General features: G+C 44.3%; 2 protein-coding genes across 4 annotated transcripts in view; one reads left to right on the forward strand and one right to left on the reverse strand.

The window, feature by feature from the left end:
- The window catches only part of SCPEP1 (serine carboxypeptidase 1), a 28,545-nt gene extending 18,773 nt beyond the window's left edge, over positions 1-9,772 (reverse strand). Inside the window, exons 1-4 of the mRNA XM_036754821.1 lie at positions 9,621-9,772; positions 4,894-5,042; positions 1,741-1,830; positions 319-474 (exon numbers count right to left, since the gene is read on the reverse strand). Of these exons, the coding sequence (XP_036610716.1) occupies positions 319-474; positions 1,741-1,830; positions 4,894-5,042; positions 9,621-9,678 (453 nt within the window). The 5' untranslated portion in view covers positions 9,679-9,772. The remainder of the gene's footprint in view (positions 1-318; positions 475-1,740; positions 1,831-4,893; positions 5,043-9,620) is intronic.
- Positions 9,773-14,297: 4,525 nt separating this feature from the next.
- The window catches only part of COIL (coilin), a 33,071-nt gene continuing 28,111 nt past the window's right edge, over positions 14,298-19,257 (forward strand). For 2 of the 3 annotated variants that reach the window (XR_005010187.1, XM_036754822.1), the window contains exon 1: positions 14,317-14,561. Coding sequence is in view for 2 of the 3 variants with exons in the window: in XM_036754822.1 (XP_036610717.1) it covers positions 14,317-14,561 (245 nt within the window). In the remaining variant the exon portion in view is untranslated. Of the gene's footprint in view, positions 14,562-19,257 lie in introns of all 3 variants that reach the window. The other variant, XM_036754823.1, reaches the window with a different exon arrangement.

Here is a 19,257-nt window from a genome sequence, read left to right on the forward strand (position 1 = left end):
ATTCTAAAGGTCTTTAAAATGAACAAAGTCTATTCTATTCCACATCGTGTATAAGCAAAAATAAACCTGCTACGGTTTCTTCTGAGCCATGATTAGGGTTCAATCAAACCCTGATTAGGGTGCAGAGTTCAGGGTCACTCTGTCAAGTTAATGTCAATTTTGCCAGTAACTGATATCCTTATCTTTACAGAAATTACTCCAAAACCATGCCACTGAGAGTTTAAAAGATTCATCTTAAAGGAAAGGCATATTTGTTCTGAGGGAAGCAATGTTACTCCCACTAGCATCAGACTTGACCATCATAGAATCTTTGCTTACCTTGAACTCTGGCCGAGCATTGAAAAAATTTTGTAGGAGAACAAGCATGTCAGAAGCCACCATGTCAAGATTTTTGGCATATGCATCGCTCTGATTTGCAAAGCTAAATCCAGTGCCCACCGGGTTATCCACAAACAGAAGACTGGCTGATTGTAGCTGCATACCAGAGAGAAAAGACAAACGGTGAAGGACACCAGCCAGACAATATTTGCTGAGCAGCTAGGCAGTGTGTGGTCCACATACTAGGAAAAAGTCTTATTCACGAACATAGCTGAGGTGAGGCTCTCATACATTAGGATCTTGGGACTTTTTTTCCAGCAACACTGGGCAGATGAGAGTGGGGAGAGAAGGAAATTAATGTTTTCTACACCATCCCTGGATTCTGCATTCTCTTTCTCATAAGACTGAACCACTTCGAATACCCAGGACCATAGGATCATAGATCTAAGGCTGACATGGAGGTCATGTAGTCTGACCCCTTTATTTTGTAAATGAAGAAAGTAAGGCCCAGAGAGGTTGGGTGACTTCCCCTAGGCCACACAAACAATAAGTGGCAGAGACACTTGGTAAGGCCCGTGTGAAATTCTGACCGTGATTTTAAAGCAATGGTAACATACTCAAAGACTAAAATAACACTGCCAGTTATCTCCCTCTCTCTGCCTCCTGCTCCCCAAATTCAGTCTCACACTAGCCAGGATGCTCTAAGACACTTCTAAAGATTCTTGGAATGACAGAATGTCAGAGCCGGTAGAAATCTGAGAGAGACCCAAATCTAAGCCCCATAGGTTATACTTGTGAAAGCTCAGGCCCAGAATGAATGGTAGCTATATACTTAAAATCACATAGAGCTGGACTGAAACTCTGTCCCACCTACACTATTCTTTCTATTATAGAGGGTTCTTCCCCCACACTATGCTGCCTCTGGAGGGGGCTGAGAGGCTTAGGAAGAGGGTAAAAATGGTCCTCTAACTGAGCATTAGAAGGGGAAAAAACTGCCTTTAGCCATCAGGGGCTGTCCTATAATAAAACATAAGCAATGAATGTGTTATTATTCACTATTTGCCTTTGGAACTTAAGTCAGTCCAGGATTTAAAATTGCGTGCTCAGAATTTCATTTGCTTGTCTGCAAATAAGGCAAGACTAGATCAGATCAATGGGCAGCTAGGTGGCACAGTGGATAGGAATGCTGGATCTGGAGTCAGAAGACTCATCTTCCTGAGTTCAAATCTGGCCTCAGACACTTGCTAGCTGTGTGACCCTGGGCAAGTCCCTTTCCCTCTTTGTCTCAGTTTCTCATCTATAAAATGAGCTGGAGAAGGAAAAAACCCCTAATGAGGTTAAGAAGAGTAGGGCATGACTGAAACAACTGAACAACAACAAAGATCAGCTCACAGCTACAGTTAACAACAATCTTCACTATACCCAGGTGGTTTTCCTTGGTTTGAGCTCCTCATCAAGCGGACCAATTTCCTCAAAGTTTCCAAATCCAGTGCTGGAACCTCCTGGACCCCCCTATAACAAATAAAGAGAAAGTGAATGAGTATATTCGTCAATGCAAAATACAGTCAAGTCACAACAACGTAAATAAAGAGAAGAAAACAATGAGGCTGAATGTTGCATAGCTGCCTTGGATCCTTTTTGTTGGCAAGGCTGGGGTAATAAGAACTCTGGATGTGGCACACTGCATGCCCTGTCAGGCCCAGCTGCTACATTGGTTAGTTTTGCTGAACTGCTCTATTTTGTTTCTTTTTTATTCCTTGTGACAAAGGAGTGGAGTGGAGAGGGATGTATTTAGAAATGAAGATATCAATAATTTTAAAAAAATTACAGATTAAACTGAAAATGGCCAGGTTATCTGGAAATTGGATCTATCCCAAAGCTCATTTTAAGGCGAAGGAAGACCTCACTCATAAGTGGGGTCCCCTAGGGCTCTGGGCTCCAAACAGTACTGGTACTTAGAGTACAGCATTTAGAGCTAACAGGGATCTTAGAAATAAACTAGTTTGAACCTCTCATTAACAGGGGAGAAAACTGGGGCACTAAGAGGCTAAGTGATTATCCCCAAATCCTGCAGTCAAGCCAATTGCGATGCCCCTAGGTATCCAGCTGGCATATCAGCCTATGCATCCTGCCCTGGGATATTCCATCTTTATTGCAAGCAAAGGTCTCCTAATCTATAGCCCATCATTCCTTCCACTGCCTCGTGGTTATACTTCTATAGTAAAAACTCTGTTGACAAAAGTGACTGTGAGGCAGCTATGATTCAATGGGTTCAGTGGTCAACTGGACATTTCCATTTGGATGTCCCATAGACATCTCAAACTCTATATGTCCAGAAAAGAACTCATCACCTTTCCTTGTGAATCTCTTCCTAACTTCCCTATTTCTGTCAAGGGCAACACCATCCTACCAGTCATCCAGGTGTGCAGCATCAGACTTATTTTTGACTCCTCCCTAGTGGGAAGAAGAGATAACTAGAATATTGACACTCCACTCAGATGCCTGTTGTGGAGTGGCTCTAAAACTGTGTAAAAGACTCCTAATGAAAAATATTATTTCTGTGATGATATATTACAGGATTCAAGAATCCTAGAATAAAGGATAGAATAAAGATAGATTATCAGATGGTCCAGTCCCCTATCTCCAAGTCTCCAAGACTGTGTGGTCTGTTCTTATAGACCTCTGTGGAAGAGATGCCACAACTTCCCTTTGAAGGCTATTCTAGAGCTTCAAATCATCCTTATAGGAAAGTTCTTCTGCACATTTAACTCAAACGAGTCCTGTTTCAACTAAGGTTTATCTCTACTTTCAGTCCTCTGGGGCAATAGAGAAGAGCTGGTTATTAGCACCTATTTTGCATGTAAACCACTCTGAAATCTTAAAGTGCTATTATCAAGTTATTACTAAGAAAGCTTACAAATATTCATAAACCATAGGTGCCTCGGTTTTCAGTTGCTCTCTAGCCTTAGGATGCAGTTAGGTTTACTCTGCTCCCCACAAAGCAGCACACTGCCACTAGATGGGAGGGGCCAGGAGGAGGAGACATTTTCGAGGTAGACATATTTCAAGGACATTTCTTCTGGAGAGGTGTTCAGTATCTCTAAGGTCAGGTATCCTATCTGGGCCTCATCTGTTAATCTATCAGAGAATTTGAGCATGTTAGCTATACTGGAAGAATCATACTCTGTAAACTGTAATCTTCATTAGTTCATGAGATAGCCTGGGTCAGCTTAAGGGGGTGGGGGGAAGAGCAAGTTTTGCAGCTCAGATTGCTATTTCTTTATTAGCTTATATGTAAAGAGTGTGCTACATGAGCCATCAGTTGTACTGGTGAGGATTTGATGACTGGGGCAAAGCCATGCCTAGGTATCCCCGAGTCTATGGCAAGACTATAGTCCTAAACTCCACTCTGAAACATATTCCCCCTCTCCCCTCCCTCTTCCCTCACTCTGGAGGCCAGTGACTTCATGGGGTAGGTGCTGTTATTTTAGGAAGGTCCTGCCCTGCCCTGCCCTACCCTCCTGCTTCCCTCCTCCAGAGGGAAATGCCTTTAAAAAGAGACAAAGCATTTTGCTCCACAAATAGAGAGAAAAAAAAATAAAACTGAAAAAAAACCAACGAAACTGAAAATATTCTTAGAAGATGAGGAAGGTAACTGCTATTCCCATAAAGGTATCTTCAGAATCTTCCAGTAGAGCAGGGTTTGTTCTATCAGGGATAACAGAGTACCTTAAGGTGAAGTGGGAGAAGCAAGCAGCAACAATCTTTCACAATTTGGCCTATAGCTGGCCATCTATTTCAAAACGCTTTTAATGACTAAAAGGGAACACACAGCAAATAACAGAGTAATTTGGGGGGGTGCGGTTAAAAATTGTATATTCTTTTTCTCCTCTCAAAATGTAGACACTGGGACCCTAGATTTAGGGCTGATAATGACCTTAAAGATCTAGTCCAGGGGTGGGAAACCTGTGGCCTTGAGGTTCCCCACCCCCGATCTAGTCCAATTCCCTTATTTTACAGATGACGAAGGTCATGGGGTAGTGTGTGATTGAACTAGGATTTAAACCCAGATCTTCAGATCCCAAATTCTTTTCCTATTGCACCTTGACATCGTTGGATGGATTTTGTGGCTTCAGGCCTCATTTTTTTTAACTGTTCATGCTATTATTAACTTTACAATAAAATATTTTCATTTAAAAGAAAAAACCCTTTCAACAGAAGACTCAGGAGACAGTCCTTAAACAAGTTCTTTAAAAGTGAAAATTAAAAGTTCACAAGGTCTGGGACTACTATTCATCCTTTGCACGTAGCCGGTGGCTAAGTTGGCCATAGCTTCTGCCATAGCCTGCTGAGCAAAGAATTGAAACCACAACCACTGGAACTCCAGTTGGCCGCTGCTCCATAATGTCCCATGAAACGAAGGACTGCCCATCCATTGTTCAGGCTTCTCTGCTCTTGCTTTGGATACCAAAGCACCTGGAAAGGAACTTTATTCCTCTGAGAGCCAGAGAACGGACAGAAAAAAAAAAGAAGGCTTTCCCTTACCTTTAGTTAGAGGTATGTGGGCGCTCTTACCTGAAGCCACATGATCAGAGGCAGTTCTGTGAAGTTTTTGCAGGGGCTGTTGGCATAGTAGAGCCACCAGAACATGGACGCATTACTCCGGACTGTCACATAATCCCAGGTTTCCTTGCCTTCCTCGACTGGATGAACTAGAGCAATGCCTAAGAAAAGAAGCTCCATTTATCTATCTATTCATTAATTCATTGAACAGTGCCCAAATAAAAGACACTGGGTATACTGGCTTGGGGGAGGGGTTATTTCAGATTTTTATCTTTACACACCGCACTCCCCCCCACCCCCCAATAGTTCTACCAGTAGAGGTAGTGGTCATTGTGGTAGCAGCAGCTTCTCTTTTTTCCACACGTTTTATATGACAGGGGCCTTGTCAAAGCAGAAATCTAGCCTTGATTTTAATTAGATTGGTTCAAGCCCTGACTCTACCTATGTGACCCCAGGCAAGTCACTTAACCTCAGGGTTTTAGGGATATGCTCTGTAAGGCAGTTTTGTTGTTCAATTATTCCAGTCATGTCTGATTCTTTGTGATGCTATTTGGGGTTTTCTTGGCAAAGACACTGGAGTGGTTTGCCATTTCCTTCTCTAGCTCATTTTACAGATGAGGAAACTGAGGACAACAGGGTTGAGTGACTGAGCCACGGTCACACAGCTAGTGAGTGCTTGAGGCTGGACTTGAACTCAGGTCTTCCTGACTCCAGACCCAGAGCTCTATCCGTTGCATCACCTAGCTGCCCCATCCCAAGGCAATGGGGATGCTGATTTGAACTGGAACAGAGTTTCCCTAACAGGACTTTCTCATACCAAAGAAATCAAAGGTCAGGTCTAAAACAATACAAATAAAACCACCACCAACAAAAACAAAACTCTCAAACTGACACTTAGGTGGCATTTATTAGCTTCGCAATGATCCCTGGAGAATCTGTTATTAGTATCTAAATTTTACACATGAAGGAACAGAGGTTGAAGAAGGTTCAGTGATTTGATCAAGGTCACATCCTCTAAGCCAGGTTCAGTCCCTGACTCTCTGGCCTCCTCCTGGACCTCTGCCCATAGTGATCACCTCCAAGCTGATGGATGCTTCACTTCCACAGTTTCTTCATCTGATTGGTGAATATGTCCCCAAACCTCCATTTGAGTTAGTTTCCAAGTCAGCCATGTTTACTCCAAACTTGGCTCAGCCCAATGACTCCCCAGACTCTTTCTGGGCCTTACTCCCATGTCTGTGCTGTTCTCCTCCTCTTTTCAGTTCCCTTTTTATATGCTGTCTTCTCCCATTGGAATATAAGCTCCTAGAGGGCAAGGATTATCTTTTTTTTTTAAATTGTATTTGTATCCTCAATATTTATCACAGAACCTGGTACATAAAAGTGCTTAATAAATTAATTCTCTGTCTGTCTGCCTGTCTGTCTGTCGCTCTGTCTCTCTCTCTCATTGCAGATGGGACTAGAAAACAATTCTTTTGATTCCAAATCCAACTTTGGAATTACTGTGCCATTTATACTATAGCTCAATGGTGCTTTTGCATTCTAAAACCTTTCTCTCCACACCTCAGAGACCGAATAAAAATAGAAACAGAATCATTGATGGTCAAAAGACTTTAGGTGGGACCAAAATTAAGTTCAATGGGTCAGGATTTAACCAGTTTTTCTAAAACCTCCAAAGAATATTCACCTGTTGGCGGTGGTGGTGGTAGTGGTGGTGGGTGGGTGGGTGGGTGGGGTGTGTGTGTAATCTAAAAACCTGCATGGTAGAGAAGTTATTCTGTAAATGCCATTATAATACCTTCACTTCTCACCAACATGGCCTTTCTCCTCACCCCAAAACACTATGAGATAAGGTAGATGTGCATTATTATTCCCATCTCATAGATATGAAACCTAGGATCAGGAAAGTGACTTGCCCATAAAAGCACAATTAGCAAATGTAGGAGGCATGGCCTCTTTTTCATAGTACATTGTAATATCTCTTTGGCAGAAAAAGAACAGATGGATGATGTTGCTGAAGGAATAGATTAGGATAACTAGGCAAAGGGAGATAAAAATGTGAGCAGAGGAAGAGAAAAGTCAGTCAACCAACAAGCACTTATTAAGTGCTTACTATATGCCTGCCATTGGGCTAAATGCTAGAGAGACACACAAAGAAAGGCAAAACCCTGTCCCTGCCCTCAAGCAGCTCCACTCTAATGAGGGAGACAGCATACACACAACTATGTACATGCAAAGTATACACAGGGCAGAAGGAAGGAATTCTCAGAGGAAAGACATTAGCATTGAGGTGGACTGGAAAGGCTTCTTGGAGAACATGTGGTTTTAGCTGAGAAGAAAAACAAGGAGAGCTAGCAGGCAGCCAGGTGGGGGATGTTCCCGAAATGGGGGACAACTAGTGAAAATGCCCAGAGCGGGAGATGGAATATCTTGTGCAAAAAGGCCAGTACAGGAGGGAAAGGTACAAGGTACAAAGATACAAGAAGACTGAGAGGTAGGAAGGGGCCAGGGCATGAAGGGCTTTAAAAGCCAAACCTAAGACTTCATATCTGATCCGGGAGATAATGGGGAGGCGGTACAGTTAACTGAGTGCGGGAGGAGGGAGTGCGTCATGGTCAGGCTTGCTTTTAAGGAAGATTTAATAGCTGAGTGGAGGCTGGATTGGAGTGAAGAAGAGTGCAAATTAAGGGGAACAGAAAGTGGTCCATGTCAGGAGACAGGAGGACAGCAGGAAATAGACAGATGGATAGTTTCTTGTTTCCATTCCCACTTCTGGAGACACTATAATAACAGCTGATATTTCATATACATCAGCACTTTAAAGTCTACAAAATGCTTTCCATGTATGATCTCATTTTAAACCTCTCGTGGACCCTGGAGAGGAAGTGTCTGTTACCATCCCCATTATACAGATGAGGAAATTGGGGCTCAGACAGATTACTAAGTGATTGAGGCAGAATTTGAACCCAGCTCTCTTTATTCCAAGTCCAGGCCTTTATCCAGGACAGGATGCTGTCTTTGGGCAGTTCAGTGGTGCAGTGGATAGAGTGCTGGGCCTGGAGTCAGGAAGACCTGAGTTCAAATTTGGCCTCAGGCACTTACTAGCTGCGTGACCCTAGGCAAGTCACTTTTCCCTGTTTGCCTCAGTTTCCTCATCTGTAAAAGGAGCTGGAGAAGGAAATGGAAAACCATTCCAGTATCTTTTCCAAGAAAACTCCAAAATGGGGTCATGAAGAGTCCCCAACAAAAACAACATATTGTCTTTAAGTCAGAAGAGAAGGGGGAAATGCCAGGATTCCCAATTTATAAAAGGCAAAACTGTGGTATTGGGCAAGCTAGGCAACTAGAACTTAGTAGACTTTTTACCTCCAGAGTTCTGACTCCAAGTCTTTCTCTCTCCATGAACCACTTGGTCCGTGATAACAAGCAATGAGCTCTTAATATGAACAAAGCTTCCACTAAGGCCTTCATGAGGCCTCTCAAAAAAGCTTCTTGAAATAAGTTGTGTTACATACTAATGAGCAAAACAAACAAGAGAAAATGAAGGATGAGGGATTTATTGCTGCTGTTATTTGTATATAGGTGGGGACAGAACAAGGGTTCTTATGATTTCTTAAGTGTAGGGGACTCCCAGTTTTCTAGCTATGGAAAATCCCCTCACAGAGTTGCCTGAAGGCATTGAGACATTAAGTGACTTGCCCATGGTCACACAGTCAGTATCCAAGATGGGATTGGAACCCAAGCTCTGCCCTGCACAGGCTGCTTCTCAGAGCAGCAAGGAGGCACTAGAGGGGGGAGATTTTCTTTTGTCTTGAGGTGACAAGACTCTTTTTAAAAGTTCCTTCTTTCTCTGAATCTTTCAACTTAAAATTTTAGTGAAGAGAACATCATTTGGCTCAGCCCACCCAAACAGCACAAAAAGGGAAGTCTCAGCCCTGGGTTGAGACCATAGAACATGTGGTGACCAGCTCTTCCACAATGAGAAGGAATAACCATTCACACTTACATATGGCTTTCCCTCACAATAACTCTGTGAGATGGGGCACAGACACGCTTCTTTTACAGATGAGTGAACAGGCCCAGAAAACTTCCAAGTCACTTGTCCTCAGTCACAGGTAGTATATGTCCAAAGCAGGACTTGAACTCAGGTCTCAGATCAGAGATTCAGAATTAGAAGGGATCTTAGAACTCATCTGAGGGCAGACCCCTACCCCTACCCCCCCCCCCTCCATTTTACACATGGGGTAGCTGAGATCCAGCTGAGATCCAGATTAAGGAAGTGACTTTCTTTCGATTAGATAACTTTCACACATTTAGTAAGAAGCAGAGCCAGTACTCAAACTCATGCCCTGTGACCACAAGTTCAGGGCTCTTTCTACCGCTTCTCATAAGAACAGCTCATTTATAGAGCGTCCTTCAGGTTTTTACAAAGTTCTTTCCCTAAGAGAGTAAGTAGTAGAAATACAATTAACCTTCCCATTTCACAGACGAGAAAACCCGCAGCTCTTTCAGGGTCCCACAGGTTGTAGGGGAAGTGGGACTGGAACTCAGGTGTCCTGCCTCCAGCTCCGAACAAGGCAACTCTTAGCTTAGCTGTGGTTGTTTCTATTAAAGTTTAACCCCGGTAGAAACACAGTAGAGGAAATCCAGCCAAAACGGAGAGAAGGAATAGCACCAACTTCCCTCTTCAGAGAGAGAAGCATCGGCCTCAGCTACAGCGAACAGGGCGCCAAACCTACCGGGGCTCAGACTCAGCAGCAACAGCAGGACAGGACAGTGCCAGGGGACCAGCTCCATGACGACCGCGGCGGCAATCGCGGCACCAGAAGTAGTGGAAACAGCAGCAGGGCAGGAATTTTACCCAGCAATCATATGACCTACCGGATGGGCGGAGGAGAAAAAGGGGCTGGGGAGAGCCGGTTTGGGTAAGGATGTCAGTCGTGCTTTCTCCAGGGCTCCCTCTGGCCCTTCCACTTGGCTACTACAAGGCAGGTGACAAAAAAGCCCCTCTCGGCTCCTGGGGGAGCTATTATAGATGGAGTAGCAGAGGTGGGGGTGGGGGTGGGGGGAGTGGAGATTCGGGCTTCAAGTAAAGCTGTCAACCCATCTTTTGCAGATGTAATTTCTTACAGATGTAACTGGGATGGGGGCGGGATGGAGGGGTGGGGAAGAAGAGAAGATTCAAGGATTCTTGAAACAGGAATACAAGGGGCCCCGAAGGGAACGCTGTAAAATATTGTCCCCACTGTCTTTTTAAGTCTGGATATGTAAAACTTGCTGTTAGGATTGTGAAACAGAGACGTTGAAATCAGTGGGCATGGGCTTTCTTGATCCCTACCCACCCCACCAGCTGCTAGGACCTCAGCACTGAAATGACCTTGTATTTATTTTTTAGCCATTTTGTAGAGGGTGTACAAAATAGAGTGCTAGGCTTGCAGTCAGGAAGTCTTGGATTCATATCCTGCCTCCTACTTTCTAACTCTCTGTGCCTTAGTTTACTCACCTAGAAAATGAAGAGATTAGACTCATTGGACTCTAAGGTCTTAGGCTCTAAATCTATGATCCTATGATCAAATGCATTGTAGTGCTATGTAAATGTTTGGTGGTACAGTTATCTCTTCCACACCTCAACTTTTGCCGTCCCATTGGGTCAGCATAAGAAATTAAATGGGAATTTGGGGGGAATTCTGTGGACGCCGCAGATGATATGTAAAGGCCAGCAGATGACACTGAGCCTGTGACCAAATACTTAACCCAAATTTTACAATAAGTTACTGTAAACACCCCATAAGAGAAAAAGAAAAAATTCAGACTTTTTCTGGCAGGAAGGGAGGGTCCAAAAATTTTTCAGGGATATCTTGGATGGGGGTGCCACTCCCCTAATCCCTACAACGTGGGAGGGATAATTATAGTAGTAGTAGTAGTAATAGTAGTAGTAGTCATTTCCATGTTCCCTACATATGACACTTCATCTCTCATCACCATGCCCTGGCACTGGGTGAGTCCCCAGGGCATGAGAAAATGTTAGAACAATACTGGACAATAGAGTACATAGAGGGGATTAATATGTAATAAGTCTGGAAAGGCAAGCTGGAGCCAGATTGTATAGGGATCTAAGTGTCAAATAATTTAATTTTGATCCTAGAGTAAATAAGAAGCTTCTTAAAGGGGAGTGATGTGGTCAGGAATATCTCTTTGACAGCATGGTGGAAGGATTGATTGAGAGGGAAGAGATTTGAGGCTGAGAGACTAATTGGGGAGCTGTTTCTATGGAGGAATTTCTATTACCAGGTGGCAAGCTGGGCAGGTCTTGGCAGGATAATGACAAAAGAACTTCTGGTGAGAATTTGAGGGAGTAGGTAAGATAGTCCCAAGAATTCTTAGGCACAGCTCTTAGGTAGACACTCCTCAGATGAACTTTTACCTCCCTGTCTCCCCCAAAGTAGAGCTAAGCCTGAATTTGTGCCCTATTAGGAGGAAGGGTTAGATTGGAAGAATGTAGGGTATTTCTTTAATTTGGAGGATTCATTGCTCCAACTGAGAGTCGCATTAAGTGACTTCCCTAATGACACATAGTTGATATGGATGGATCTAGGATCATGGATTTTGGCTTTCTGTGTCTAAGCAGGGGAGCTTTCTACCTCTTTTCCAGTTCTCTCCTGGGTAAACAGCTGGACATCTTTAATGGCCAACTTAAAATCCATAAAATGAGAGGACTCAGTGACCTTGATAGTCCCTGCCAGCTCTAAATCTTTGATCTTATGATTCTCCAAATGACCTGACCTGTGTGAGTGAAACTATGTTGTAAAATTAGCCAGCAGGCCTGAGGAATCTGGTATCTCTGGAATGTTTTTAAAGACTATTTAAAAAATACTTCTCTGGGGCGAGAGATAAACCCATACCCTCTTCTTGGTCATTTCTGGGTCATCATTTTTCTAGGGTTAGTGAGAGAGAAATATGTGGGGCATATGGGTGGAGGGCAACTGGTTAAGAAATAAAACTGTGAATCTACCTGTGACTTCACAAACCTTTGAAATGTCTATGTAATTGGAAGGCAAGTCCCATAGGTCAGTGCTGGATAACTGACTGAGAAGAGGACAAGATAGTAGATACAATTCTTACTAGAAACTTTCTTTGGGTCTTAGAAATTTTTCTTGTTATCAGAAGAAGAAAGAATTTTCCTATTCTCCTCTCCACTTTTCAAATAATAGTTGACATTTATGTAGTACTTTATAGATATTATCTCATTTGATCCTCACAAAAACCTTATGAGGTAAGGTGGTGTGATTATCACCCCTATTTTACAAATCATGAAACCTGGGGTCCAGATATTGTGAATTTCCCATGGTCACATAGCTAGTAAGTAGCAAAGGGGAGATTGGAACCCAGGTCTGTTGATTTCTAGTCCAGGGCTTGGCTTTCCACTATACCTTGCTGCCTCTCCATGGTCATTCAATCACCTTGAAATGATTCTTTTTTTCTGAGTTTGTATCTGAAAAACTGAACTCATTTAAAACTGTCAAGTTTGAGAGCTGAGAACTGAGATTGATATGTGCTATTAACAACCTAAAACATTTCCCTGTGGTATAGGTTTTTTTTTTTTTTATCCCTCACAGCTGCTTGTAAACCTATTTCCAGCTTTGGTTTCTGAATTTAAAATTCAAAATTGTGCATCGATTTGGGCCAAAATAATTATTCACAGTAAGCGTGGGGGGGATGTGAAGATGAAGTTAAATCTATGTACAGTAAATCACTCTACATGCCTCTAGGGCAGAGACTAGTTTGTCCAAATGACCTTATCTATGGGGTTGACCTAGCAAAGTGGAATACATGTGGATACCCTGTAGGTATTCACTAAACACTGACCTATTATTTGACACTTAATACTGTATCCCTCTAGCAAATCATTGGCATTTCCATTAACCATGACTTTAGAAAGGCAAAAGATGTGCTGATGAAAAAAAAAATCCTGAGTAAAGTATATTTCTTCTGGCTGCCCTTGGTTAACCAAAGTGATTCTGACTTTTGGCAAAGTGGTGTGGCCTCCTCTCACTAAGGAGTAATGTATGTAGTAGTAATGTAGTGAAAGGTGAGCCTTTACCTTCTTTTTTTTTCTTTTCTTCTTTCTTTTATTTTGGTGGTAAGGAACAAGGACAACATTGGAAATGGACTGTTTAGCTTGCCTTCATGAAGGTGTAGTCAACCTGCTTTGAAAAGGTTATCAACTTGGCAGCACCAGTAGCATCCATTCCAAGCACTGTGCCAAACTCTAGACTAGATAACTCAGTTCGACTCAGCAACCTAAATAGACCCTCCTAGATAAAAAGAATGGCCCATCCCATACTCCTGGTGACAAAGTTTTCTAAATTTGGTAGGAGGATGGTGTAGGAGGGGCTAACCCAAGAGTGGAAGGGCTGCTGAGGAGACTGAGGACAAGGGCGATCTGGCCAACACTTGAGAGGAATGGAAAATAGTAACTCTTGATCATCGTCCGCCTTACAGTCTACAAAATGCTTCCCCTCACTTTAATGGTGAAATAGGCTGTGTGGTGACCCTCATTTTACAAAGCAGCTTAAGTGATATGCCAAATATCACCTTACCTCTAAGTGTCTGAGCGCAGATGAGAATCTGAATTTCAGAGCTAAGCCTTGAATCAAGAATTCTAAAGGGTGGAGATGAGGGAGTATATTCTAGGCACGCGAGGAAGAGTGTGCAAGGCAAGGGCTGAAATGCCACGTGTGAGAGACAGCTGTAAGGCTAGTTTGGCAGACGTGGAGAGTGCATGGAGGGAAGTAACAGGTAACAAGGCTGGAGACGTAGGCTGGAACCAAACTGTGAAAACCTGAACCCAGGACTTGAAAGTTAAAGGAAGGGAACATGTATTTATGAAGTTCTTACTATATGCCAGGTACTTTACAAATATTACCTCATTCGATTCTCACAACTCCGGGGAGGTGGGTACTATTATCCCCATTTTACAGGTGAGGAAACAGGCAGACAGACGTGCCCAAGATCACACAGCTAATAAGAGTCTGAGGCTGGATCCCAACTGAGGATTTTCTGATTTCTCCCTGGTGAGGGGACACTAGTTTGCCTTCATTACTTTCCACTAACACCACCGCGTCTAGCATTGCGACTACAACAGTCTTTATTTGTATTAGTTCCTTTGCAAGGATTATCTATTTTTAGACTGTAAGCTCCCTGGGTTTTTAGTAACCTTTCCTAGTTGTTCCAATCACAAGGGAGTTCTCTAATGAAGATGACAGCGAGCCTTCCTTCCTGCCAGTTTCTCGCTTAAACAGAGCTTGCAGTGTCCACATTGGGCCAGAAGGTGGCGATGTCATCCCCGAGGCAACCAAGGGAGCCCCTCATAACGTTCTCTCGCATCTCAGAGGTTTATTGGTGCCTCTCAGCTTCCGTCGGGCACGGTACAAGATGGCGGCCTCCGAGACGGTTCGCCTGCGGCTCCACTTCGACTACCCGCCGCCTTCCTCTCCGCGCTGTTCGGTCTTCTGGCTCCTGGCTGACCTGACCAAATGCCGAGTGGTCACTGACCTGGCCAGCCTCATCCGCCACCGCTTCGGTTTCAGCTCTGGGGCGGCGTTGGCACTCTACCTGGAGGGGGGGTTACTCCCCCCAACCGAGAGCGCGCGCCTCGTGCGTGACAACGACTGCCTCAGGTGCGTGAACGTGCGCGGGGTGGGGGTGGGAGGGTGGGGGTGGCGGTGGGGGTAATCCGCCTCAGGTGTGGTGGGCGCACGCGCAGAGTTGCAGGAGGGGCGCGCGCGCGTGCACGGCGTTTTCCGTTTCTCGTGCTCGTGTTCTGAGCCCCTCCTCCCCCAGTGTAACGGGCATCCCCCTTTCCCCTCAGGTAGGGGTCCCGCGGCGGTGCATTTTGGGGAGGCGGTGCCCCGCCCCTCTTCAGCCATCGCTGGGACGCTCTTGAGCCGAGTCGAGCTTGGGAGCACACGTGGGCGTGAAGACCCGGGCTTTAATTCGGGAATCACTGGTTCCTGCGGGCGTGCGGGCTGGCCAGAGCATGGGCTTTTAATTTTGGACTGTGCGGCCCTCTGATTTGACGGGCCTCCAGCCCTTTACCGGGCCGCTTCCCCTCCCTCTCTTCGCCGGTCTTCTTCCACCCCCCTTCTCGATGCGGTGACGCCCGGGGCCTCCTCGCCCTCCAGAGCCTGGGCGTTTTCAGTGGCCGAACCCGTGCCGTCTCCCGGCATCCCTGACTAAGCGCTCGCCACAACCCCACCTTCTAAGTAGAACCCGGTTAAAGCTCTTGGGCCTTCCTATGGTGATTATAATTTATCATGCCCGTTATTGTAGTTGTTCAGTCATGTCCCACTCTTCACGACCCCATTTGGGCTTCTCTTGGCAAAGATCTGGAGCGGTTTGCCATTTTCCTTCTCCAGCTCATTTTACAGATGAGGAAACTGAGGCAAACAGAGCGAAGTGACTTGCCCAGGTTCACAGAGCTAGTAAGTGTCTGAGGTCAGATTTGAACTCGGGAAGATGACTCCTGGGGGAGGGGGGGGCACTCCATTGCACCACCTAGCTGCAGGTTGTTTTTCTCTTTAGACCAGGAGCTCTTTGAGAGCCGGGACGGGCTTTGCTTGGTATTGTTTGGGCCCCCATTGGCTTGGTTGTTGTCCTTCTGGAAGAGGACCAAAATGACATCACTATGCTAGAGTCGAGTTTTTCAGTGTGCCCAACTGTGGTGGATCAGACCAATAAGAGCTTGGAATGCTCTGCCACAGGTTGGGCACAAAGGATCCATGCGAACATTTGGGGTGGATATTTTAAATTTGCGCATCCTGCGTTTACTTTGAGCTGTTTCAGTTCTGCTTTGCTCATAGAGCACAGCACCTTCCCTGATGTGGGCATGCCATGCTGAGTGGTCCTGTGCCAGTGTCTCCCATGTCACATAATCAGTTCCAGAGTTCTTGAGAGAGACCTTGAGAGTGTCCTTGTATCCCTTCTCCTGACCACCAGATGAGCACTTGCCCTGTGTGAGTTCTCCATAAAATAGTCTTTTTGGCAATTGTACATTTTGCATTCAAACAACACGGCTAGCCCTTTGGAGTTGTGCTCCCTGAAGCAGAGTTTGAATGCTTGGCAGTTTAGTTCAAGTAAGGACCTCAGTGTCTGGTACCTTATCCTGCCAGGTGATCTTCAGAATCCTCCTAAGACAATTCAAATGGAAGCGATTCAGTTTCCTGCCATGGCCCTGGTAGACTGTTCAAGCATCCAACAATGGAGTCAGCACAAGGGCTCTGCAGACCTTCAGTTTGGTAATCAGTCTTAATACCTCTCCTCTCCCATACTTTCCTTTGGAGCCTCCCAAACACTGAGCTAGCTCTGGCAATGCCTGTGTCAACCTCATTATCATAATTATCATATGTACATCCCTGGAAGATACACTACCAAGGCAAGTGAACTTATCCAGAGCATTCACAACTTCTCCGTTTGCTGTAACTGATGGTTCTACATATGGGTGGTGTGGTAGTGGCTGATGGAGCACCTGTGTTTTTTTGGTGTTAATTATAAGGCCAAAACTAGCACAAGCAGCAGAGAAGTGATCCATACTTTGTTGTACCTCAGCTTCAGAGGCTACATTGAGTGCACAATCATTTGCAAACAGAAAATCATGCACCAACACTTTGGTCTTAGCTTGTCGCCTTTTCAAGTTGAAGAATTTACTACTTGATAATTGTGTTCATCCTCATTGGTAAATACCAACTGTTTCTGTTTTGGCCAGAAACCCTGAGGATCTTCCCCTTCCTGATCAATATATTTTTTTTTAGAAGAGGTTAAAAAGGCCATTCTCTGCCTCATTTCTTATTAAGCCTTAATCACTGAATGGGCTTTGCCTCAGTCAGACTGAGACCCATTGAAGACCTTAGTTTGAAAAGGCCAAGGATCCCCACTGCATCTTGGGCCATCTCCAGTTGTCCTGATTTATGTCTGGCCACTGGACCCACATGGCTCCAGAAAAGACAGGGAAACTGGTGAGTTTGCACAGCCCTCCCTCACTTAAATCCAATTCACTTGCATCTCATGGCATCACCTTCCTAATGTCATGGTCCTCTTTGAGAATGAAGGACAAACGGTAGCAAGCAGCACATTGTATGTAGTTAATAAACTTAAGCACCTCCTATGCTTATTTACTACACCTCTCCCAATATACAACACACCCCAATACTAAATTTCCACACTTGATGATGTATTTCCCTTTACTAATTAAGTATTTATTAAGCATTTACTATGTATTACTCGATAGGCTCTTGATAAGGGCTGAACATAGGTGAGGAAACTTCCTCTCTTGATGAAGGACTTCACCTTCTCTGCAGCTTTAGAGTCTTAACATCTTAGACAACTGAGAGGTTAAAAATTTGCCCGGCATCGCACAGCACATATGATTGGAGGTATGACTTCAACCCAAATCTTCCTACAAGGAACGCTAAGATAAAAATGAAACAGTTTCTTGAGGGCAGACATTCTGTGTGAGGAAACAACAATGTGCAAGTCGATACAAAGAACATACAAAATATGAGATAATTGGAGGAGGAGAGAGGCACCAGGAATTAGGACATAGTGCTCGAGGAAGGAAGCCTGAATTCTCCGACTGAAACCTGGCTCCCTCTGCTACCCTGCAGGCTTTTTCTAGCACAAGTTTCATTTTCATTCATAACTCACATCTTGGTAAGGGAGTTGGAATACTCCTTGCTTCCCATTGCTACTTTCATGCTCTTCCTCTACCACCGTCATTCAGTAATCTCCCCTTTAAGGTTCATTCAATCCATATTTATCAACGAATAAGGATTCTGGTAGCTTTTATTTACCAACCTCCAGAACACTTTATTTCCCTTTCCTTAAAGAGTTCAGTGCCTGACTCTCAATCTTTCTCTTCTTTCTAACCTAACTTTATACTGCATTATGATACTCACTTAAACACTCTTAACCTTTTTCCTTAATTTATTCATTTCTCATGACCTGCTCAGCTACCTGCAGAGATGGTCATACCCTTGATCTTCCCATCACCCACAAGTGTTCTCCTTCCATGTTTGTGAACTTTGAAATTCTTTTAATCTTATCTAACCCACTGCCTCCACTACTTCTCATCACCTAACCCTGTTCTTTGTCTTCAGGGTAACCTTCAATCCTTCTATCTCCTCATTTCTTTCTCAGGCCATCATCCCTTTTCTAGCTACTCTCTTTCTTCCCTATTTTGAACCTCTGCTTTCTGTTGTCCTCTGAGTCTCTTCCTTCCTTATCCCATTGATAATCTTGCCCTGGCAAGCCTCAGCCTTGGATTACCCCTGTACTCTACTGTCTTCACTCATACTCACATGCTGCTCAATGAAGCTGAACAAAATAGCAAAATTGTGTTGACTAGATTCGATACAGATTTGTTACATGATCCCAGCCCACTATGGCATCCTAAGTCACTGTGACAAGGCAATCATTTTATACCTCCCTAATTGATTCACTATTCCATTCACTACTGCAGCTTTTCTAGACCTCTCCATCTCTCCTTTCATGTCTCTCCCCCAGCCTTCTCAGCTGAGAGCCTTTCCTCATATTTCATTGAAAAGGTTGAGACATTCGACAAGAATGCTTTCTTCTCTCAACTCATATCACTCATGCCTTCTGCCATTATCTTCTACACCTCTGTCACACATAGGGCTAAGTCAGAATTCTTGTCCAGCCCTTAGTCATTGAATGGGCATTGCCTCAGACAAACTGAGGCCTGCGAAAACCTTGATTTAGAAAGGCTGTGGTCATCCACTGCATCCCAGGCCATTGCCAGTCAACTTAGATGGCTTTGGAGGAGAGAATGAGTCTGACAGCTTTGTGCAGCTCTGCCTCACTTAAATCCAGTTTACTCAAAAGTCAAGACATCACACTTGTGATGTCATTGATCCTCTGAGAACAGAGGAAGAACAACAACACACATGAAGAATTGGCCTTTCTTCTGACCAAGGCAAACACACTCAAATAATCATCTTCGTCAGCAGATTATCCCTTCTGCCTTCCCCACTCTCACTAATCTCTCTTTTCCTGTCTACTGGCTCTTCACCTTCTGCCTACAAACATGGCTATGTCTTCTCCTTCCTCAAAAAACATTCCCTTCATCCATCCTTGCTAGCTTTATTTCTCCTATGTGATGCACAACTCCTTGAGAAGTGTATTTACAGTAAGGTGCCTCTACTTACTTCCTTCTCACTCTCCTCATAACTGTCTGCTGTCTGGCTTCTGACTTCACTAGTCAGGTGAAACAGCATTGTCAGAAGTTACCAATGATCTCTCAGTTGCCAAATGTAATGACCTTTTTTCCATCCTCATCCTTGATGCATTTAACTCTGTCAA

This window comes from Trichosurus vulpecula, chromosome 4, assembly GCF_011100635.1.
Source record: "Trichosurus vulpecula isolate mTriVul1 chromosome 4, mTriVul1.pri, whole genome shotgun sequence".
Lineage (NCBI taxonomy): Eukaryota > Metazoa > Chordata > Mammalia > Diprotodontia > Phalangeridae > Trichosurus > Trichosurus vulpecula.